The sequence below is a fragment of the Elaeis guineensis genome, chromosome 1, assembly GCF_000442705.2.
Source record: "Elaeis guineensis isolate ETL-2024a chromosome 1, EG11, whole genome shotgun sequence".
Lineage (NCBI taxonomy): Eukaryota > Viridiplantae > Streptophyta > Magnoliopsida > Arecales > Arecaceae > Elaeis > Elaeis guineensis.
Genome location: NC_025993.2, coordinates 163,183,474 through 163,208,847, shown reverse-complemented (window position 1 = coordinate 163,208,847; position 25,374 = coordinate 163,183,474). Strand labels below are relative to the sequence as shown.

The 25,374-nt window shown below is 35.9% G+C and overlaps 1 protein-coding gene across 1 annotated transcript; it reads left to right on the top strand.

Annotated features, from left to right (window-relative positions):
* The first annotated feature begins 4,212 nt into the window (after positions 1 to 4,212).
* On the top strand, positions 4,213 to 6,761 carry LOC105039481 (zinc finger protein WIP2). Its single transcript, XM_010915644.4, has 2 exons — positions 4,213 to 5,062; positions 6,072 to 6,761. The coding sequence occupies exons 1-2, from the start codon at positions 4,481 to 4,483 to the stop codon at positions 6,516 to 6,518; spliced, it is 1,029 nt and encodes a 342-aa protein (XP_010913946.1). The 5' UTR covers positions 4,213 to 4,480; the 3' UTR covers positions 6,519 to 6,761.
* Positions 6,762 to 25,374: the final 18,613 nt, after the last annotated feature.

The following is a 25,374-nucleotide window of genomic DNA, read 5'->3' as shown; positions in this document are numbered from 1 at the left end:
TTGGTTAGAAAACCTTCAATGCAAGGTAACAATTTTGGGAAACAAAAAGCATATATATTGAAATTAGAAAATTCCACTAGGTAGACATTCAGCACTCAATCAGCACATAATTGTGGCAGCTTAAAGTTATTGTTTTCGTGCATGCCTTTTCATGATTCAGGCATTCGTCCAAACATATATACATATTTTATATCCATTCCTAAGTTTAATAGTTAAAAACATATCTGAAGGCTTCCATATTCAGCATCTTAGTGATTGTATATTTTTCAGAATTGGGGCCTGGTACGTGTAGAGGCATCATTATCTGCATAATGTAAGTCTGTATATGAGGTTAGTGACAATGATAGATCATTCAGTCATTAGGTTTTCTACATATTGAAAAATTCTGCCTGGATTATCAAAACTATGGATAGAATAATGAATGTAGTTAGATAAATTTTCTAATTAATGATTGCAAAAAGCGATAGGTTTCAATATTTCATGTGAGAATGATTATGATGCGACAAATTAGAAATGTACTTCAAATTATTGGGTCAAATTTGGTTGCAAAAGTTTTGCAATTATAATATACATTTTTAATGAAAGATTGTTATAGCTCTTTTGTTATTAGCTCCGTAATTACACACACCTACCATGCATGTCATCAGACCTCGCTTTGCAATTATACAGTACATTTGTTATTAGATTATGTCCATCACACATTAATGTAGATCCTACCTACCAAACTAAATCTAATCTCTCCCCCTCTCTCTCATCACTCAGCAAACAAAAAAAACTTATAGACGCCCGCTGCATGGATGTGAGCTAGATAACGCCTTATATGAAGAATTAGTAAATATAACCTGAAGGGAGAGTAGACTGTAGGTTTCCTCCACGAGAGAACAAATTTGTGAAGACATCTGTCGCTGCCATGAACTGTGGGATGGAGCCCTCTCACCCAAAACGCCCGGCTAGCTACAAATTTATAATTACTCGTCCAGCTGTTATGTCCCCGACCATCAATCGCTGTTTCATTGTAATCGGGTGATACCAGTAAAAACAGTGATGTGGTTGGGATTCGTTGGCTTGTGATTAACTAAAACAACCGATTAGACTAGCCGACTGGATCGATTGACCAATAATCATCATCAAGCCGACCAACCAACAACAATGGGCCATGAATCCTCAGTATAAAACGTATTAAAGGTGGTTAAAGTTATAGACCTTCGCACTTATGAGGCACGTTGCATGATAGTCACAACTCTTCTCATATATTAAGAAGTTATTGCACGTCCGACGGTGCCCGCTCTTTTCAGGCAGCAGTTTTATATCCACTCTCGATCTGGGGAACCTTTACGTACACGTTTCTCTCTTTTACTCCTTTCTATTTGGCTCTCTCAGATTTCTATTGTTTTCTGAAAACTTAGCCTGACTCACGGATCGGAGAGTCCCCCGCTGAATCAAGTTTTACAACCTTTAATATTTTCTTAATTTCCTATTTGCAGCTTGGTGACCATTCACTTCCAAGCAGACCAGTCCAAATAGGTTTATCACATCCTAAATCCGAGATATAATACAATCCTACTATCGAAGGGTGCAACTCATGATAACATGAAGCCTATCAATCATCGTCAGCTAAAATTCATCACAAATAAAATATAATGAAAAAAATTCAATTTTATTATTCATTATGCAATTAAACAAATACTGATTTCGAGCATTTAAATCCAAATAAAAATACTAAAATCTATAACCTTAAAATTTAGAAAGTTGCTAACTATAAACTTTTAATCAATTTAGGAATTAAAATTTTTGTTATAAAATCTCCAGGCTCGTTAGCATGGACTTTAAGCCTGGATCATCCTTCATTCATAATCTTATTCATCTGAAAAGGAAAAAAAAAGAGAGATATAAGCTATACAACTCAGTAAGTAAAATTTACTCCTCTGAACAAGATCAAGCTATGGAACAATTGCTCATAATAAAGCATGATTTTTATATGATATATGCTGATTCTTATTTAAAGAAAATATGATTCATTAATAGCAATCTATGTGCATAGAAAATATGATAATTTAAAAATTAATAAAGAGTGTAAGATCTGCTTACATTTTAAAAGTTAATAAGAAGTGTAAGATTTATATACCTCGTCTATCTTAGATTTTCAAACTTTACTAGATGAATCAACTAATCCTATTTAAAATATTAAAAGTATAATTAATTTATATTTGATAAATTTAATAAAATTAAATAATAAAAATATGAAGTATCGTTAGCTGAGTGATCAATCCAATAAACCACCGAGGCACCAAACAGGTTTAGGGCTTTCTTATTAGGGTCAACTTGGGTCCATAATATAGGAAGACAGAACTTGATAGTGGGATCCATGATTTTTTTTAGAAAGAAAAAGAGAAAGAAGAGAGAGAAAATAAGAGAGAAAGAGGGAGTCTTCATCTCTTTCAAAAGAGAAAATCAAGATCGAGATCACCTAGATCATGCGAGAGGACATGGCCGACAGCCAATAGCGATAGGCGGTTGGTGAGAAATGGGAAACGACATGGAGAACAAGGGATCCAGCCCTTTTCTTGGTTCTTTCCAATTGTTGGCTATTTATTAGAGGCCATGACTTTTAGGAAGGGTGGTAGGGAGGCTAAGCAACTTAACAAAGAGTGCCGCATCAAGGGGTGGTGACACTGGTGGCTGAAAAAAGAAAAATAACTCGGTCAAAAATAAAGGATAAAATAGGATCTCTTTGTGGGGGGTTTTTGGTGAAATTGATGATAGGCAGTGGTATCCAAGGCTGTGGAAAGATGGAGAAGAGAGAGAGAGTAGGTGAGGTCAGAGCTCTATCTCGGCTCCGACGATATCTGAAGCTCCGATTTCCATCACACACGATGCTAGGAAAATCGGTAAAAACAAGGAGAAAGGAGGAAGAAGAAAGAAGGCATGGTGCTTGTGATGGAGGACTTTAAAGGAGAGGGGACTCTTTTTTATAGAGGAGCCCTAAGGTCTCGATGGCCTGAGGGCTCCGGCTCTTTCCGAAGAAAGGAGTCTTCTTTCCTTCTATCGTATGGGTCATCAAGGCTGGGCCAAGTCTCGGCCCGACCATAACAAGATCAATCTAAGTAATGCCAAGCACTTGCTGTTTGCCGACTTATCCAACTTTGTCGGATCTAATTTTGGCGGCAACAAACAATATCATGATATGGTTTTTTTCTAAAAAAAAATGTGCTTATGTCATTAACAATCCATGCAAGCACCATAGTTCTACTTCCATGTGAGTCCTGTGCACACTATGTACCATATGTCTATCTTGACTAACGGTATTGGATCATCAAAACCAAGGTGTTTAACTATTAGGATTAGTGAAGGGATGCTCTGGATCAATCGATGTTATTTAATTAAATCACAGAGTGAAACCCGGCTGGTAGGTGACTTCTTTTTTCACTTATTTTCCCCATGTGGTGGTGCTTTAAGTTAGACATGGGATCTTACTTTCTATAAAAAAAAAAAGAAAAAAAAGAAAAAAGAAAACCTTACTTCTGAGTAAATGGAAACGAGTTGAGCCGAGCCACGAGTTGGAGCTGGATGTGTTGTGCGGAAGCGACGTTGTGACTTGTGAACAGTGGAGGCGTACAAAAGGCTGCAGAGCAGATAAGACAAAACGAGCTGGCTATGAAAACGAGCTGGCTATAATAGGGCTCGTACCGAGCCGAGCCGACCGAAGCCCACCCACCGAAGCAAATGCCGGGATGGATGGCAACCGGTTCCCATCCCAAAGCATACGAGGGGAAGCGCCTTTATCCTCTTATATATAATAAAAAATTTATTATATATGCAATATATATATATATATATATATATATATATATATATGTAAGCTAGGAAACCGAAAATGTAGTTTATACTTCTTGCTTGAAGCTTTTGATAGGGCAGACAACGTGAAAACCTAGCCGCTAGCCTTGTCTTCGGTTTCTCTCTCTCTCTCTAATATATATATATATATATATATATATATATATATATATATATTATGCCTTTCTCGTTTCTAAATTGTCGTTGGTTGGTAAGGGAGTTTATGAACATGGTTTTTCATATGCTGAGTGAATTTTCTTTTTCATGTTTGATACATATTTCACGTCATTCCATAAGAAAGTCTATGTTCTTACGAGTCCCAAGGTTATCTCATTCTCTAGTGTAGTCCATCCTCCCACTTTGCTCCATTGTTTTTACTCATCATCTCCCCACTACAAACTTCCCTTTCTCTTTTTGTCAGCCAGGTGATCCCCCCTCCTCCCTCCCTCTCTCTCTATATCTATCGTGTGGTTCCTTTGTCGCACTTGTAGCGATTTTTTTACCCTTTGCACCTTTGGGTTCTTTATTTTTTTTTTGGGTGCTCTTGCCTTCTCCCTCACTCTGTGTGTGTGTGTGTGTCATATCTATCTATAATAGTCTCCTCATCCACATCCCCTCCTCCCCTCCTACACCAAAAGCTCCAACCATGGCAGATCCCTACACCAATTTCTTCAAAGGTTACTTCAATTACTACCCCTTCTCCTCTTCCAGCTCATCACCCCCTCCCCCTCCTCTCCCCACCCGCAATTTCTACACCAACTACGCCAATTACACCACGCCTCACCTCCCAAGCACCCCCCACTTCCACACCTCTCCGCCCTCCCCTCCCCTCAGGGAGGCTCTCCCCCTCCTCAGCCTCAGCCCCTCAAAAGAGGAGGACACCTCCTGCTGCGCCTTCGAGGAAGGTGAGCATGAGAAAAACAAAGGAAAAGGTGATGAAGATAATGATGAGGAGGGGGATGTGACTGTGGCCCTTCACATAGGCCTCCCCAGCCCCAGTGCAGCTGATCTCATCTCCAGGGTCTCCTCCACCTCAGTGCACGAAGACAAAGAGGTGGAAGAAGAAGATGGTGGTGGTGGTGATACCATTCCTCTAGGGTACCCTACTATAGGGAGGCTCACTAAGGGGCAGTATTGGATCCCCACCCCTTCCCAAATCCTCATTGGCCCCACCCAGTTCTCTTGCCCTGTATGCTGCAAGACCTTCAATAGATACAACAACATGCAGGTGAGGTGATCTCCCTTTTTTAATCCTTTTTCTTTGGTTCTATTTATGATCTAATCTTGATCAGTTTAGAGGTGTATTCTTTAATTTCCCTTTTCTGCATGGTAGATGGAGGTGTGGGAGGGGGTGGGATCGATGCATAAGGTTGTGTGTGTCTGGTCCAAATTAACTGAGGCTGAGATCACTAGTATACCTCTCCTTTTTATGTGATTGAACCACACAGAGGAGGCAGTGCTCTCATATGCTTAGTGCTGGCAGTACCTATGGAGTTTGTGTTGTTGGGCTTTGGTCACTGGGAAGGGGGATACTAAAAAGATCTTCAGCTCTTTCAGGCTTATCAGATGGCTTCCAAAGGAACAGAACCCTTTGTAAATCTTCTGCACCCCCTACCAACAGTTCTGAAACCCCAAAACCACCAGTCCACATGAAACACTTTCGCATAGATTGCTTTCTTTTTTTTTTTTTTTTTTTTTTTTAAAAAAAAAAACGACAACCAGATATCCTCTCCCTCCCCCCCACTCTCTCTTTCATGGATATTCTCTTCAGTCAATTTTCTTCCATTCTAGCTTGCATTGCATGTGAGTCCTTGCTTTCAAAATCTTGACTGACAGAATCCAGTAGCAACAGTTCTCATTCAGCAAAACAAAATTAAAAGATAAGTGAATCTCTTAGCATCATAACTCACTAAGAAGAAACTGGAGATCGTATCCGGCCTTCTGTTTTTTTTTTTTTTTTTTATTGAACATATCCGACCTTCTTATACTAATAGAATAGCATGTTCTTAGATTAGTACCACGGCCTGTAAACCTCTTACATAAGTTGTTCTTTTCTAAACTTTGTTTCTAGTTGGGTGCAGTACTAACTATAGATTGCATGGTCTTCAGACAATACTGAATAATAATATTGATCCTTAATCATCATCCAAAAATAAATAAATAAATAAATAAATAAATAAAATAGTATTGATCCTTAGCATCTCGATCGATCCTTTTCTTTGTTGGTGTAACAATAGATGCACATGTGGGGGCATGGATCCCAGTATCGGAAGGGGCCGGAGTCGCTGAGAGGCAGCCAACCGACGGCGATGCTTAGGCTGCCATGTTACTGCTGCGCGCCGGGGTGCAGGAACAACATCGACCACCCAAGATCAAAGCCACTCAAGGACTTCAGGACCCTCCAGACCCACTACAAAAGGAAGCATGGGATCAAGCCCTTCATGTGCCGCAAGTGTGGCAAGGCCTTCGCCGTTCGGGGGGACTGGCGGACCCATGAGAAGAACTGCGGCAAGCTCTGGTACTGCATCTGTGGCTCCGACTTCAAGCACAAGAGGTCTCTCAAGGATCATATCAAGGCCTTCGGTCATGGACATGCAACCTATGGGATTGACTGCCTCGAGGAGGAGGACGAGCTCTCGTCGGAGATCGAGCAAGACTGCGATCGTCACCACCAGTCACGGTAAATGTGGAGGGAGATGGGGGGATGAATGGGTGGGATGGGATGGGAATTTGCTATTGGGGGTTTCAGATCTTAGCCCATCAGTAATTAGCTTTATCATATGTAACAACTCTTCAACTCTTTGATATCCCATTGACTTGGCAGGTCCCCTCTTTTCGTTTCTTTTCTTTTCTTTTCTTTTTTTCTCCAACGGATCTAAGTCTTAGACGCATATACAGAAAGCAAAAGTAGGATCATCTTTTGTGATTTTTTTGGTTCATGATGTTTGGATGGGAGTATGGATGCTTTGGTTACTTCTTTCGTCCAATTTTAAAGCTGCTTATGGTTTCATGGAATGGGCAGAGGTGCTTGGCTCTTTTTTTGGGAAATGGTAGAGGTGATTAGTGTTAAAAAGGAACTAGTACCCAATTTGTCTTGTTTGGTTTTACATCGTTCTTTTTTATCTTTTTATTCTAATCTAGTATCTTTAATCGTTTTTTTTTTGTGGCTTCTTTCCATTAAATTTGCTGATATTAGCAAAGAGGGGGAGTAAGGATTCTTCAACAATGATGATCTCCTTTTATCTATATTCTTTTTTTACGCGTAGCTATCCTTTAACCAGCAACTTTCTTCTTAAGAGTTCTTTTCTTTTTTATCCCCTTTTTCCTATTTATGAGAATGGAACCAAATACAGCTATATATGTGAAGCCCATCTCTTGTAAATGCAGTTTTCTTTTGGTTAAATGGAATGGATCTGGTTAAACGGAATGGATCTGTTCAGTACCAAAAATAAAGGGAACGGATTTGAATGATACGATGAATAAATATATATGAATTATGTTTTGTTTTAATGATGACATCAAAATCTCATGTCTCTGTAGTGATCGATTAATCATTCTCTTCCACTAATTAGACAATGATTACAGCCCAAAAAAGATCTTAAAGTATGCTGCTTGCTTGTTCTTCTCGGACACTTTAACCTTAAGCTTTAGACTTTTTGTTTTCATAGTTTCAGCTTGCGACCTTTTGGACCTCCAACGAACTTGGTCACATCCTTTTCCTCTTCTTATAAAATAAAATACGCTGTTCAGAACCCTCCAATGTTACAGGATGCTTTGCTGGATGTTTCTCTCTTTCTGTTCCTCTTGAATACTTCCATTCTTCAAATACTTTATTGTACCCAAGTTCATTCCTAGTACCCCATATGCTATATTCGGTACCAGGAGGAGAAAGAAATTGTTATTTAATCATACACCGTAAGACTCTTGGTCTTAGCCTTTGTTCCCGTGCTTTCCAGCCTTCTCCCACAAAGCAATTCCTTTTGACTGCTCTCTGTATGTTTTGCCCATAAAAGAAGAGAAGATGAGCAGGGATACAGAGAGGAGGTCCCAAGGCCAGCTTCTAAGAAGCACAGATTTTTACCCTCGCCGTCGGGGCCGCGAAGTCTTTCGCCAACCCGAAGTCCATCATGCGTTATTCTTTATGATCAGTCTTCCCAATGCTCCAATTTTTTTTTTTTTAAAAAGACTAAGCATAATTCTTGGATGGGCTTTTCAAACTCCTGCAAAGTACTCAGCTTTTCTTGGTGGATTTGATGCTTTGTGCTTTGGTATGGTGGATGTATGTGTTTTTTTCTGATGGATGTAACATGTACCATGAAATATTCAAATCAAATGATTAGCTTGCTTTGAATGAGCAACCAGCGAATTATATAACATGTAAAGGATAAATAGATATTATAATGGTGGTTTTCTTTTCTTTCTTTTTTTCTTTCTGAAGGATATATTATAAGTTCACCAAAAAAAAAGGATATATTATAATGGTAGTTCATAAATGGTTCTCAGAAGGTTGGAAGGTGAGATCACTCAGAAGGAATGGATCTTTGTGGCAGGTTTTGTTCATGAGTACAGAGAGAGAGAGAGCGCAGTCAACAAAAGGCTTTTCGACGGGTCATATCAACCACAATCTATCCATCACTCTGCGGAATGGACTGTAGACTCATTATGTTTCTTAGAGCAAGCCCACCAGAAAAACTCAGGCTCCGCACTTTCCTGATCCTACTAAAACCTTATTCGCTCTTTTGTCCTGTACTCCTCTTTCACTCTCTTTTTTACTATGTTCTACTCCTTGTTAATATTTCCACTGTGGCGTGCATAGAACAAATTAGAGAGCTGATGATGTGAGAGTCTGGCTGTCGCCAATTTTGTTATTTCCTTAGAACAGCAGTTTTAATAGTAAAAAGTTGGAGGAGGAGAATATGTATCATATTGTTAAAAGAGAACTACTAGATGCACACTTATTAAAGATGAACTAATGAAATTTAAGAGAATCATCAGGTTAAAGCAGATCTGATACATATCTAGAACGTGTTTATGAACTAAGTGAAGACAATGCGTATTAACTAAGATAACTCAGTCAACTGCTTATGCTGTCTATCTTTTTCTTTGGGAAAATTAGCTTCCAATGGAGAATAATAAACTTGATGTCTCAAATATGTTACCAGAATCGGATTTCTTGAACAAGAAAACTGGTATTCAGACATATTTCTCCATGGAAAAGAAAAATAATAAAACAATCTGAAACATGAACAAGTTTATCGAGCAGTGCTTTAACTTGGCAGGTGCAAGAAATAAGTATTTCAGATATTTTCAGACAAAACTCATTTATCTATGCCATAATTATCATATATATGGTATCTTGCAGTCTGATTGAAAGCAGGAAGGATGTGTTTTCGAACATGACGCCTTGTCCATTAAGACCAGAAATCATCGAAGAAAGTAGGATTAGAGCGAATGTCAAGAAGATGAAGGATTGAAGACTAGATTGTTATAGTGGATAGAGGAGAAGAGGAGTATTATAGTATTTCTCACTAAGAAATGAAGAGAATAGAGCTCTTTAGAGGAAGAAAACTTTAGTTTTGTTTGATACTCTTTCAACTCATTTTACACTAAATGACTAAAATATATCTTTTTATATAGAGGGTGTTATAATCATTTAACTACCCTCTACACAAAATATCAAGAGTCATATTTATGAATAATACTTTGGTTTTATACATGAAGAAAAATTCTAAGTGCATTTCATAGAAAATACTAAAAGTCATTGCTAATAACAAGATAATATTAATTTAGTTTACTAATTCCAATATCTTCTCTTGAAACAAGGTCTCTTGGAAACACAAAAGATCTCTTTGATTAGTAAGTAGCATCTCTTGATTCCATGCACAATTAAGTTTATTAATTTTCAACAACCCCCTTTAAACTTAAGTTTATTAATCTCTTGATTCCATGCACAATTAAGTTTATTAATTTCCAACAACCCCCTTTAAACTTAATTGTCTTTTATCCTTCATACCAAGTAGACTTTTGAATTTGTTGAAAAAATTAACTCCAAGTGGTTTAGTGAAAATATCCGCAACTCGATCATGAGTCTTTATATAAATAAGCTCCACATTTTTGTTCTTCACATGCTCCCTAATTGAATGAAAGCAAACATTTATATGTTTGCGCCTTTGATGATAGACTGGATTCTTTCCTAAAGCAATTACCGATTTGTTATCAATATAAATTTGTGTAGCTTCATTTTGATCAAAATTAATCTCCTTTAGCAAGTTTCTTAATCATATTGCATAACTAACACATAAAGATACCGCAATATATTCTGCTTCACAAGTTGAGGGAGTAACAATCGATTACTTCTTTAACATCCATGAGAATGCCGTATCACCCATGAAAAATATAAATCCAAAAGTATTTTTTCGATCATCCAAGTCTCCACCTAAATCATTATCAGAATAGCCTTCAAGTTGAAAATTATTAGAATGAGAATAGAATAAGCCAAGACTTAGAGTATCTTGAATATAATGTAGGATTCTCTTAGCTACCCTCCAATGAGATGATTTTGGTTCTTCCATGAATCAACTCACCAAACCAACATCATATAGTATGTTTGGCCTTATATATATCAAGTACCTCAAACACCCTATCAAGCTTTTGTAGAGTGTAGGATTAATTACTTTGCCTTCATCATTCTGGGATAATTTTGTACCACAGTTCACCAGTGTGCTAATAAAATTACAATCTTCCATCTTGAATCTTTTAACCACTTTCTTTGCATAGTACTCTTGGAAAAGAAAAATCTTACTTTCTAATTGATTCACCTCTAAGCCAAAAAAATGGGACATAAGTCCCATGTCAGTTATTTCAAACTTCTTCGTCATTGCTTGCTTGAATTCTTTGATCAATTGTATAGAATTATCGATAAAAATAAGATTATCCACATATAATAAGACAAATAATATGTTTCCATCCTTCTCTTTGACATAAAGAATTTGATCATAGGGGCATTGAACAAAGTCATTGGCCTTGAAATATGCATCAATTCTTAAGTTTCAAGCTTTGAATGCTTGCTTCAAACTATAGAGTGCCTTTTTTAATTTCAATACTTTATCTTCTTGCCCACTTCTGACATAACCTTTGGGTTGCTCAATGTACACTTCTTTATTCAAGTAGCCATTAAGAAAGACTAATTTGACATCAAGTTAAAAAATCTTTCATTTATTTTGAGCCATCAAAGAAATCACCAAGTGAATGATCTCCATTCGAGCAATAGGAGCAAAGACCTTCTCATAGTTAATTCCGACCTTTTGCTTGTAGCCTTTAGCCATAAGTTGTGCTTTGTATTTTTTCACTTCACCTTATGCATTCTTTTTGATTTTGTAAACTCACTTTACTTCAATCGATTCAAGCCCTCTTCGTAGAGAAGTGAGCTTCCATGTCTCATTTTTCTCTATAACTTTTATCTCTTCATTTATGGCTTTCCTCCACTTTTTATCTTTATAACATCTTCGAAAGAAATTATTTTTTCATTAACAAAAAGACAAATAAGATTTAGGAGAGTTATCATCTCATATAAATTTTGAATGCTCTTTGTCTTTAGTGATGTTGAACCATCTTCATCCGATGAAGTAGGAGATAAAGATGGTGTTGGCTCTCTAATTTACTCCTTGATTTGTTATTCATCTGGTATCATCATCATATTGGTGCTCCAATTTCAAATGCCGTCTTCTAAAAACTCCACATCTTGACTTATAATGACTTTTTTCTCCTTAGGTTCATAGAGTTTGTAGGCTTTGGATCTTGCATTATAGTCGATGAAGATGCATAATAAATTTTTATCATCTAACTTGCTTCTTCTTTGATCTGAAATATATGCATAAGCTATGCACCCAAACATCTTCAAATGAGAGATATCGGGCTTGTAACCATTTTATACTTTTTGTGGTGTTATCCCTTCTAAATTTTTTGTAGGACATCTATTAAGTACACTACAAGAAATTTAATTTTTTGCGATGAAATTTTTTTATCGCTAAAATTCATTTTTTCATCGTTAAAAGTATTTGTGACGAAATATATCGTCGCTAAAAGTTTATAGAGAAAGCCTCGTAGCAAAAGACCTTAGCGACGAAAAGATTTTATTTCATCGTAAAAAATAGTCAACCTAGACGATGAAGTAATCGCTGTATTAGCGACAAAATAATTTTATCGCAAGAGCCTAAATTTTTGTCGCTAAAATTGCAACAAAAAATAATTTCATCATAAAAAATAATTTTTTATTTTTTATTTTTTTTATTTTAATGATGAAAATTGAATTTCATGACAAATATTAGCGATAAAAATAATTTTGTCGCTAAATATATTGATTAAAAAAAATATTCTCTTATTTTTTACGATGAAACTTTTCTTTCGTCATAATTTTTTGCACAAAAATGTAGTGATTAAAAAAAAATATAGTGATTAAAAAAAAATTTCATTGCAAAAATGGTGACAAAAAAAAATTTCATCGCAATTTTTGCGACGAAAAAAAATTTCGTCGCAATTTTGGCGATGAAATAATTTTTTTCATCGTAATAATGGTGATGAAATAAAATTTTGTCACAATTGTGTGTGATGAAATAAAAATTTCATCACGATAATTATGACGAAATAAAAATTTTGTCGCTATAATTACGATGAAATAAAAAATTTATCGCAAAAATGTAATACTTTTAGCGACAAAATTATTTTTTCATCGCAAAATTAGCAACGAAATAAAAAATTTCATCGCAATGTATAATAAAAATTTTATTTTTTGGATTCATAATTTTTTTTGTGATGAAATTAATATTTCATTGCTAAATTAAATTTTGGAGAAAAAATTTAATTTTTATTTTTTTTATCAAAAAAATCTGTTCAAATACAAATTCTCAGATCAAACATATTTTACATAATAATATATTAATACAATAGAAATATTCTAACTCAAAATATCAATTTCAAGTAACAAAAAGTTTCATAATCTTCGTTGTCATATACAAAAATATAAGTTCATACACCATTTTAAATTTAAAAAAACTACAAACTAGGTATGATCTAGCTCGTTGGCCTCGTTTCCTTCTCCAAGCATCGATCCCTGATCCGATATGTGTCGCGATGGTGGTGCAGAGGCGACATCATGTGACTGTAGAGATGCTAACTCAGAAGCATCAATACCGAGCCATCCCGCCATCGCAGTCACTATCCTCTCGAGCATCTGACTACGATTCATCCAGTAACTAATCTGATCTTGCATCATGCTCATGGATGTTCTAACTGTCTCTAGCACCGATGCATCATCAGACCGGTCGGATGACGAACTGTGTGATTTTTTGGACTGCATGCTATGACCAGATCCTAGCTGCCGCCCGAGGACGGTATCCAAAATCGTATCATCTGTCATCAAACAAACCTACTGCGATCTAGTATCATCGTCAGATCCAACCTCCCTCGTCGCCTGCTCTCTCAATTGTAACATTTTTTTCTTCACAATAAACAAATAAAATCATAAATTTTTTTCAAACTCTTTAAAAGTATTCAAAATATAGAGTAATGATACTTACATGACGCTGCCTCGCCTCCTCGATCACGAACTTGCCACTCTTGTTTTGATAGAATTTAGCATAGGTATCAACTCCAGATAGTCCCTATTCAAACAAAAAAAAAGAAAAAAAAGATATCAAAATAATATAAATATTTAATAAGAAGTTACAACGTATGATTGTAAATATAGTTACGTACCATCCTTTTCATTTCCTGTACAAAAGAGGCACTTTCTTATTGTGAATAGAATCAATCTTACTCCTATTCACCTTATTCGCCTTCGATCGTCGCTACAAAATATATACAATTATAACTACTAAAGGACATAACAAAATTAAAATAACTTGAAACACTAGACATATCTGAATACCTCACTTTCAAAATGCTCACATAACCACCGTCAATCGTCACTAGACCCAGCCCAATTTTTGTATGGCTGGGTCACAGGATCAATCTCCTTCATCTGTAGCTCATTGCAGTATTTATGAATCCTACATCGCTGATCTCTGTATCTATTTGCAGCCATTTTGAGAATACATGCCGTCACTTCTTCGTCGGTGCAATCATTGAAGTCAATATTATCCTACACAGTCATCATACCAAAAAGCAAATACATGAAATTATTCATATAATAAAAAATTTATTTATATAACAAAAATAATATAAATCATGTAATGATATGCAAGACATTCAAATTTAATTCTTATCTTGATGTGAGAGACTAGAGCATCACAGTATCGAGGAGCTACATGCTTGAAACTTTCAGCAGCCCACGAAAAATGATTCCACATATACAAGCTGATCTCATTTGCAACGATACTAGCCTCTGTGCCAATCGGATGATCTCGAAATATTTGTACCTTTGGCTTTTTATTGTGCGTATGCACATATTTTTCCAAAACAAACCCATACTAGGACCACGCACTGCACGTCGATGCTGTGTTCCTGCATGTAAAAATTGGTGAAATAAACATATATCATGTATCACTAAATATATATAACAAAAAAATATATATGGTTTATAAATTGATAGAGATATACCTGTAAGGGGATGATGCTGCGGTGCCATGACCTCCGACTGGGCAAGCTCTGGCTGAGCACTAGTCTGCTCTGTGGACTCGGACAATCGAGTCTCATCTAAATCCTTTGACTCATCATGCAAAATGCTAAAGTGAGGATGTGTATCATCAAGCGGAGCCTGCTGTCTACCCCGTGAATGTCTACGTCCAGGACCAGTCATGATGCTGTAATGATTAAAATAATTTAAATCAGCACGTAATCAAAAAAACTCAAGTATTACATGATGTAACAAAAAAATAAATTGAATTACTTATTCATATTAATTATTGTTCTCAGATTCTGAACTGTGTCCATATAGTCATCTTCGACGGGAGTCATAGAAGACTTCAATCCTGAAGTGCTATCATCATCGTCGTTAATGAAGTCATTATTGGATCGTGCTCGTGTCCGTGCCCTTATCGACGATCCAACAATAGAAACATCCTCAGGTTCATAGTCGTCTCTTTGTAATCGTCCTATGTCAACCGTATCATCTGGCACTAATATATTATCTGGTGCTTGCATTTGATATGCTTCGTTTTCAATAATTGCACAGATTTCATTCTCTAGATCTTCATCATTTGGGCGTGTGAAAAGTACGGGATCAAACAAATGCCTATGCTGAGCCCTTATTGCAACTCACCAAGGCTCTTTCATTTTGTTATCATCAATATACCACACTAGTCTCGCTTGCTTTGCAAAAATATAAGGATCACTTTCATACCATACATGACCAGTGAGGACACTGACTAGTTGAGGATCTATAACAATTGGCCTTGTCGTCCTAAGTCATACCATCGATATTTGAATAACACAATCTGTCGAAGACCACTATATCTCAACTCTATAACCTCATACAGAACATCAAAAAAATCTATTATTTCACCCTTGTGCTCGCCCTCCATGCTTATTCCATAATTTTGTGTGGTTCGATCGCGATCGTAATTTTTTATTAAGAACTGTACACCATTGACTATGCATACTGAATATATCGATACACGTCTGTCAGGTTTTCGTGCAAGTGCGGCTAAATTATTACTGATACAGTTAGGATTTCTATACGTAGCTGAGCTATCTACAATTAAAAGAATAATAAGCAGGTTAAATTTGAAAAATAAATACTATATAAAAAACTTTTAATCATGGATGAACATTAACATAACTTACCCGTTCATCAAACCATGATGCGAATTGATTCCTATGTCGTGCCGCTGCTAATGTAGGATTGATTCTTCTAAGCTCACTTTCGTGCTCACTGAAGTGATACAGTAATACCATGTATATTTTAATTTAGAATCCATGTACATTAATTGATATATCAACAAATAAAAATTAAATATATCTACTCACATCATGTATGCTTCTACCTCCTCGCAATTGTTTAGCACATACCAATGCATGTCATCCATTTCTTGTGGTGTCAACATTCGAAAATCTTTTTTACCATATGGTCGGGCAACATTGGAGAATACGGACAATCCATCGGTCAGAATTTCGTCAACATCGATATTCCATTGTGACCTTATAAATTTGGTCTCCACTCTCTGAAGGTACATAGAGCAGAATGTCAGACATTCATTCATAACATGTGCCTCCGCTATTGAACCTTCAGGCCGTGCTTTGTTAGTGATGGCACTTTTGTATTCTCGCATCTCTCTATTCAATAAACATCACTTGATATCACATATAATAAGAATATAATAATTAATAATAAATATTACAATATCATGCAATTATCTTTCAATTGGGTACATCCATCTTGTATGTACTGGCCCACCCAATCTAGCCTTATATGGAAGATGAACAGAAAGATGCACCATGATATCAAAGAAGGTGGGAGGGAATATCATCTTGAGCTTACAGAGAGTAATGATAATCTTCTTCTCCAATATATCGATCTGACTTCGTCTCAATGTCTTCGCACATAAGTCCCGAAAATAAGTTTTCAGATCAAGTAACGCATCACACACATTATCCGACAACAATCCTCACAAACCAACTGGGAGCACATGTTGTAGAAGCACATGACAATCATGACTTTTCATCCCGACGATCTTTCCATCTTTCGACTTGATGCATCATTTCAAGTTTGAGGCGTATCCATCACGACTGCATGATCCACCGACTGACGATGGATTTATGGGACTCCTGGACAATATGCTTGAGTTAGTCGGCAAATCTTCACCATGACAAGTCCATCTCTTGTAAGTCACATCTATACCGTATTTATATAAATGATTCTGAATGTCCGATAAAGTACACCAAAATAAATTTCTACATCGACGACATGGACAACGAGCTTTTCCATCTTCTCTAGTATGATTGGACGCCATATTCATAAAAAAATCACACCCGTAATATACTCGGAACAGAACTTATCACGCAATGACATCCAACCATGATCCATACCTACATATTTATGATGCAAACTATACAATCAATTTTATGTAATAATAGTTGACTAACGCCTTATATCTCCTACCTACAGGGTGATGGTCCTATCCCATTCAGGAACGTAAGAATTTAATATTGCAATACATGTCTTCTATACCAAAAAAATTTCGACGCAGTTCTCCAGATACACAAGCATTAAAGTTATGCTATGTATCCAGAGAATATGATCGAAAATACCGACAAAACTCTGCGATGTAGAAGCACATGTGTTGCAATATTAAATTCATTCACGTGCCCAAACTGTCCACGAGGACAATTCGAGAATAGTGTGTAAAGTATCAATATTTTTTTCATAAAAAAAATATTGGATTATGCACGCTATCCTCGAACGAAAATTCTAAGGCTTATAAATTTGTTATGCTACAATTAATATATTATTATTATAATTATTTTTATTTTTAAAATATTTTTAAATCATGGTTAAAATTAATTATATCAAACAAATAATTATATCTAACATTATATCTAATTATTAAAATAATAAATAATTACTTCTAATGGCTAAAATTAATTGAGAAAAAATTATTATAAAAATTAAAAAATATATAAATTAAAAAAATTATTCTCACCTTTAACTCTCCCCTTGAATCCGACAGCTGTGCAGTGATGGTGACGGCAACGGGCGATGGTGGCGGCGGCGATGGCCCTACGAAACCAGACAAGTCAGGTGTAAGAGAGGGAGACAGGGAGAGTGACAGAGAAAGTGAGGGAGGGAGAGTGAGAAAGAAAATGAGTTTAGGCACTGAGAAAGAGAATGAGGGAGGGAGACAGGGGAGGGAGGGATCGACCGACGGTGGGGAGGGATTGCTCGATCGACGGTGGGGAGGGAGGAAGAGTGAGAAAGAGAGGGAGGGATGGGAGGCGACAGGCGGGGGACGGGAGGCGGCAGGCGGTGGGACGGGAGGTCGAAGCGACAGCGATGCTGCGGAAGGGGGCAGCGTGGGTGAGGCAGAAGAGGGCAGCGCCGAGCTGCTGGTCCGGTGGGCCGAGGAGGGATCGGACAGGAGGGACGGGGAGGAAGGAGGGAGAGGAGGCGAGAGAGGGAGAAGGAGGCGGAGAGGAGGGAGGATTCGAGGGAAGGAGGGAGGAGGAGTCAGAGAGGAAGCGGAGGGAGAGGGAGACGGCGGAGGCGAGGAGGGAGAGGACAGGCGTGAGGTCCTCTGCGGCCTACTCTTCTTCCCGAAAGTGGCGGGGAGGGAGGGCTCGACGACCGTGGGGAGGGAGAGAGAGAGAGGATGGTGGCCGGGAGGGAGAGAGAGAGGATGGTGGCGGGGAGGGAGAGTACTTACCGAAAAGGATAACCGGTGACCGACGCGACGACCGACGACCGACGACTGGGGAGGGAGGATTATCGCCAACGATCGAGGAGGGAGAAAGAAGCATGGGCAAAGGAGAGAACGAGCGAGGTTTATTTTGAATTAGGGCAAATTTTTGCCCTATTTCAAAGTATCCTTTTTTTTAATTAAAAAATATTTAGCAATGAAATTAATTCATTGCGAAAAGTAAATATTTTGTCACAAAAAATATATTTTTTGCAACAAAAATTATTTCGTCACCAATGATAAATTTTTTGCAACAAAAATTTAATCTCGTCACAAATATAAAAAAAATTATCATAAAAATTAAATTTTTTGCAACAAAAAAAATATTTCATCATAAAAAATCAAATTTTTTGCGATGTAATTATTTTTGTTGCAAAAAAATTAATTTTTAGCAACAAAAAATTTTCTATCGTAAAAAAAATAATTTTTTGAGATGAAAAAAATTTTCATCGCTAAAGATTAATTTCTAGCAACGAATATTAAATTTTTATCACAAATTCAAAATTTTTTAATAAAATAAAATTTAGCGATGAACTAGTTTCGTCACTAAATACAAATAAAATTGATAAAAAAAATCCTTATTTTTTGCAACGAAATATCAATTTCATCGCAAAAAATATAATTTTTTTTGTGACAAAATTTTTTTTCATCGTAGAAAAATATTTTTTTGCTATGAAAAAAATATTTTATTTCAAAAAAATTATTTTTTGCAAAAAAAAAAAATTATCGCTAAAGATTAACTTCTAGCAACAAAAATAAAATTTTTTTGTAAAAGATATAACTTTTTGCAATAAAATTTTTTTCATCGCAAATACCTGATTTTTGAGGATGAAATTTAAATTTCGTTGCAAAAGCTTAATTATTTACGATGAAATAAATTTCGTCGCTAAAATTTTATCATTAAAAGTCAAATTTCTTGTAGTGGTAAGTAGATCGCACAATTGACTACCTCGCCCTAAAACTTCTTCGGCATCTTCTTTATTTTAAGCATGCTTTGGACCATATCAAATATAGTGTGATTTTTTCTTTCTACGATGTCATTTTGTTGAGGTGAGTATGATGCGATCAAGGGTCTCCAAATGCTATGAGATTTGTAAAAAGCTTCCAACTCCTTAGATGTGAATTCTCCTCCACGTTTGACTACAATATCTTGATGGTGTAGCCACTTTGATTTTTCATCAAAAGCTTTAAACTCCTTGAAAGCTTGAAATGCTTCTGACTTCTACTTCAAAAAGTACATCCATCTTTTTTTACTAAAATTATTAATAAAAGTTAAAAAATAATGATGACCTCCAAATGAGCTTGGAGTAATCTGTCCACAAATGTTGGTATGAATAAGTTGAAGTGGTGTTTTTGCTTTGTTATAAGACTTCTTTGAAAAACTCTTCATTGGGTGTTTGTCTTGAACACACCCCTTATATATATTATTAGGGGCATTAATATAGGGCAGCCCCTTCACTATTCTCTTACTTGAAAGAAGCTTTAGAGCATCGCAATTTATATGTCTAAACCGTAAATACCAAAGCCAAGAAACATCCTTCATATATGCACTTAGACATTTAGCAATAACATTATTTATGTTTAACATAAACATGCGATTATTTGACATAGGAATATGAGTAATCAATTTATTTTATTTTCTTAGATAGAAGCTTTCTTCTTTTAGTTGCATATAAAATCATCATTCCAAGAGTTGCTCAACACTAAAAATATTGATTTTTATATCAAGCACATAATAGACATTGAAAATAAGCCGTTAACTTCCATCTTTTAGTTGAATAAGTATCTTACAAATGTCCTTCACCTTTATCTTGAAAGCATCTCCAAATGAGATATGGCCATTAACCAATTCATCAAGCTCCATGAATATTTCTTTGTTCCCCGACATGTGATTATTTGCACCAGAGTCCAAGTACCATATATTTTGATTGGTAGCTTCTCCTCCTCTTCATGCTAGTAGAAGTATGTTATCTCCATCATCTTCTTTCTTGACATAATTGGCTTTCTCATAAACTTGATTAGATTGATTAGAGTAGCACTCAAAAGAGTAATGCTCAAACTTGTTACAATTGTAACATTGAACTTGACCCTTGTCATACCTTGGGCCTCTACCTCTTTGTTCTCTTTCTTCATGATTTTGATTGTCTTCTTCAATATTATTGTGTCACCACAGCCTCTACTATGACCATAGGCTCTACCTTGACCTTTATCATGACCATGTCCTTGGCCATGGTCACAACTTCTTTGGCTACTTTCACCTCTTGACTCCTCGTCATTGATGGAGAGTTTGTTTTGTAGAACTTGCTCCAATGACACTTGTCTTCTCTTTAGTATTCTTTGCTCATGGGCTTGAAGCAAACTCATAAGGTCAACAACCGTCATAGTATCCAAATCTTTGGACTCTTCAATGACCGCCACAACATAATCAAATTTATGATCCAAGGATCGTAGGATTTTCTCCATAACCTGATTGTCATCAAGTGTCTCCTCATTCTTCCTTAATTGGTTCACAATGGTCAACACTTTTGTGAAATAGTCTGACACAATTTTAGACTCTTTCATTTGTAAAACTTCAAACTTATTTCTCAAAGTTTGGAGGCGAACCTTTTTTACCTTTTCTACACCTTTGTAAGAATTTTGTAAGATCTCTTATGCTTGCTTGGAGTTGGTAGCACTAGCAACCTTCTCAAATGCGGCCATATCTAGGCCTTGGTAGATGAAGAAAAGAGCTTTTTTATCCTTTTTTTGAAGCTCTGCGATTATTGTCCTTTGATTTGCTGTGATATTGTGCTCATCTTGAGGCTCAATATATCTCTTTTTTATAATCTTCCAAATATCTTGGGAGCCGAGTAATACCTTCATTTGAATACTCCAATTCTCAAAGTTGTTGGTAAGATGAGAAATAGGAGGCACTCCGGTAGCCATGATCTTACTCTGATACCATTTTATTTTAGTGGATTGAGGAGGAGAGGAGTATTATAGTATTTCTCATTAAGAAATGGAGAGAATAGAGCTTCTTAGAGAAAGAAAACTTTAGTTTTGTTTGATATTCCTTCAACTCACTTCACACCAAATGTTTAAAGTACATCTCTTTATATAGAGAGTGTTACAACCCTTCAATTACTTTCTACATAAAATACCAAGAGTTATATTTATGAATGACACTTTGGTATTATACATGGAGAGAAATTCTAAGTGCATTTCATAGAAAACATTAAAAATCATTGCTAACAATAAGATAACATTAATTTAGTTTACTAATTTCAATATTTTCTCTCGAAACAAGGTCTCTTGGGAACACAAAAGGAGGTCTCTTTGACCAGCAAATAGCATCTCTTGATTCCATACACAATTAAGTTTATTTATTTCCAACAACCTCCTTTAAACTTAATTGTCTTCCATCCTTCATACCAAATAGATTTTTGAATTTGTTGAAGAGATCAACTCCAAGTGATTTAATAAAAATATCTCGATCATGTCATTACATAAATAAGCTCCACATTTTTGTTCTTCACATACTTTCGGATTGAATGAAAGTGAACATCTATATGTTTGTACCTTTGATGATAGATTGGATTCTTTCCTAAAGTAATTGCCGATTTGCTATTAATGTAAATTTGTGTAGCTTCATTTTGATCAAAATTAATCTCCTTTAGCAAGCTTTTTAGTCATATTATATGACTAACACATGAAAATGTTGCAATATATTCGGCTTCATAAGTTGAGAGAGTAACAATCGACTACTTTTTTTGACATCCATGAGAGTGTCGTGTCATCCATGAATGATATAAATCTGAAAGTACTTTCTCGATCATCCAAATCTCCATCCCAATCACTATCGGAACAGCCTTCAACTTGAAAATTGTTAGAATGAGAATAGAATAAGCCAAGGCTTACTGTACCTTGAATATAACGTAGGATTCTCTTAGCCACCTTCTCATGAGATAATTTTGGTTCCTCCATGAATCGACTCACCAAATCAATATCATATAGTATGTCCGATCTTATACACATCACGTACCTCAAACATCTTACCAAGCTTTTGTAGAGCGTAGGATCAATCATCTTGCCTTCATCATTCTTGGATAATTTTGCACGACAGTCCACTGGTGTGTTAATAGGATTGCAATCTTCCATCTTGAATTTTTTAACCACTTCCTTTGTATAGTGCTCTTGAAAAAGAAAAATCTCACTTTCTAATTGATTCATCTCTAAGCTAAGAAAATAGGACATAAGTCCCATGTCAGTCATTTCAAACTCCTTCGCCATTGCTTGCTTGAATTCTTTAATCAATTGTGTAGCCGGTGAAGATAAGATCATCGACATATAACGAGACAAATAATATGTTTTCATCATTCTCTTTGACATAGAGAGCTTGTTCATTGAGGCATTGAACAAAGCCATTGGCTTTGAAATATGCATTAATTCTTGAGTTTTAAGTTCTGGGTGCTTGCTTCAAACTATAGAGTATCTTTTTTAATTTTAATACTTTGTCTTCTTGCTTGCTTCTGACATAATCTTTGGATTGCTCAATATACACTTTTTCATTCAAGTAGCTATTAAGAAAGACTGATTTAATATCAAATTAAAAAAAAATTATTTATTTTGAGCCACCAAAGAAATTACCAAACGAACAATCTCCATTTGAGTAATAGGAGCAAAGACCTCTTCATAGTTAATCCCGACCTTTTGCTTGTAGCCTGTAGCCACAAGTCGTGCTTTATATTTTTTCACTTCATCTTGTGTATTTTTCTTGATTTTGTAAATCTATTTTACTCCAATCAGTTCAAATCCTCTTAGTAGAGAAGTGAGCTCCCATGTCTCATTCTTCTCTATAGCTTTTATCTCTTCATTCATGACTTTTTTCCACTTCTTATCTTTGATAGCATCTTCAAAAAAAAATTATTTCTTCGTTAACAAAAAGACAAATAAGATTTAGGAGAGTTGTCATCTCATATAAATCTTGAATGCTTCTTGTCTCTAGTGGTGTTGAACCATCTTGATCCGATGAAGTAGAAGATGAAGGTGGTGTTAGCTCTCCAGTTTGCTCCTTGATTTGCTCTTCATCTTGTATCATTACCATATTGGTGCTCTAATTCCAAATATCGTCTTCTTAAAACTCCACATCTCGACTTATAATGACTTTTTTCTCCTTAGGTTTATAGAGTTTGTAGGCTTTGGATCTTACATTATAGCCGATGAAGATGCATGACAAGCTTTTGTCATCTAATTTGTTTCACCTTTGATCTGGAATATGTGCATTAGCTATGCATCCAAATATTTTCAAATGAGAGATATCAGGCTTGTAACCACTCTATGCTTCTTGTGGTGTTACCCCTTCCAAGTTCTTTGTAGGACATCTATTAAGCAAGTAGACCACATACTTGATAGCTTTGCCTCAAAACTCCTTCGACATCTTCTTTATTTTAAGCATGCTTCGGACCATATCAAGTATAGTTCGATTTTTTCTTTCTACATTGTCCTTTTGTTGAGGTGAGTATGGTGCGATGAAGGATTTTCAAATATCATGAGATTTGTAAAAAGCTTCAAACTCTTTGGATGTGAATTCTTCTCCACGATTTGACTGCAATACCTTGATGGTATAACCACTTTGATTCTCCACCAAAGCTTTAAACTCCTTGAAAGCTTGAAATACTTCTGACTTCTCCTTCAAGAGGTACATCCATATTTTTTTGTTAAAATCATTAATAAAAGTTAGAAACTAATGATGACCTTCAAATGAGCTTGGAGTAATTAGTTCGTAAATGTCGGTATGGATAAGTTGAAGTGGTATTTTTGCTTTGTTGTAAGACTTCTTTGAAAATCTCCTCTTTAAATGTTTGTCAAGAACACACCCCTCACATATATTATTAGGGGCATCAATATAGGGTAGCCCCTTCACTATTCTCTTACTTGAAAGAAGTGTTAGAGCATCGAAATTTACATGTCTGAACTGCAAATGCCAAAACTAAGAAATATCCTTTATACATGCACTTAGACATTTAGCAATAACATGATTTATGTTTAGCAGAAACATACAGTTATTTGACATGGAAACATGAGCAATCAGTTTATTTTATTTTCTTAGATAGAAGTTTCTTTCTTTCAGTTGTATATAAAATCCTCTCTCCAAGAATTGCCCAACACTAAAAATGTTGGTTTTTATATCAAGCACATAATAGACATTGAAAATAAACTGTTGGCTTTCATCTTTGAATTGAATAAGTATCTTATCAATTTTTTTCATCTTTACTTTGGAAGCATCTCCAAATAAGATATGGCCATTCATCGATTCATCAAGCTCTATAAAGATTTTTTTGTGCCCCGACATGTAGAGTCCAAGTTCCACATATTTTGATTTGTAGCTTCTCCTCCTTTTCGAGCTAGTAAAAGCACATAATCTCTATCATCTTTCTTCTTGGCATAATTGGCTTTCTTATAAATTTGATTAGATTGATTAGAGTAGCACTCAAAAGAGTAATGCTCAAACTTGTTGCAATTATAATATTGAACTTGATCCTTGTCATACCTTCGGCCTCTACCTTTTTGTTTTCTTCCACTATGATTTTGGTTGTCTTTTTCAATATTGTTGTGGTCACTACTGCCTCTATAATGACCATAGGCTCCACCTCGACCTCTACCATGACCACATCCTCGACCATGATCATGGCTTCTTTGGCTACTTTCGTCTCTTGACTCCTTCTTTTTATCATTGACAAAGAGCTTGCTTTGTATAACTTACTCTAATGACCCTTATTTTCTCTTTAGTATTCTTCGCTCATAGGCTTGAAGCGAACCCATAAGCTCATCCACCGTTATAGTGTCCAAATTTTTAGACTCTTCAATGGCTGCCACAATATAATCAAATTTGTAGTTCAAAGATCATAGGATTTTCTCCACGATCTAATTGTCATCAAGTGTCTCCTCATTCCTCCTTAATTGGTTCACAATAGTCAATACCCTTATAAAATAGTTTGATACAACTTCAGACTCCTTCATTTATAAAGCTTCAAACTCACCTCTCAAAATTTGGAGACAAATCCTCTTTACTTTTCTACACCTTTATAAAAATTTTGTAAGATCTTCCATGCTTGCTTAGAATTGGTAGCACTAGCAATCTTCTCAAATGCGGCCTCATCTAGGCCTTGGT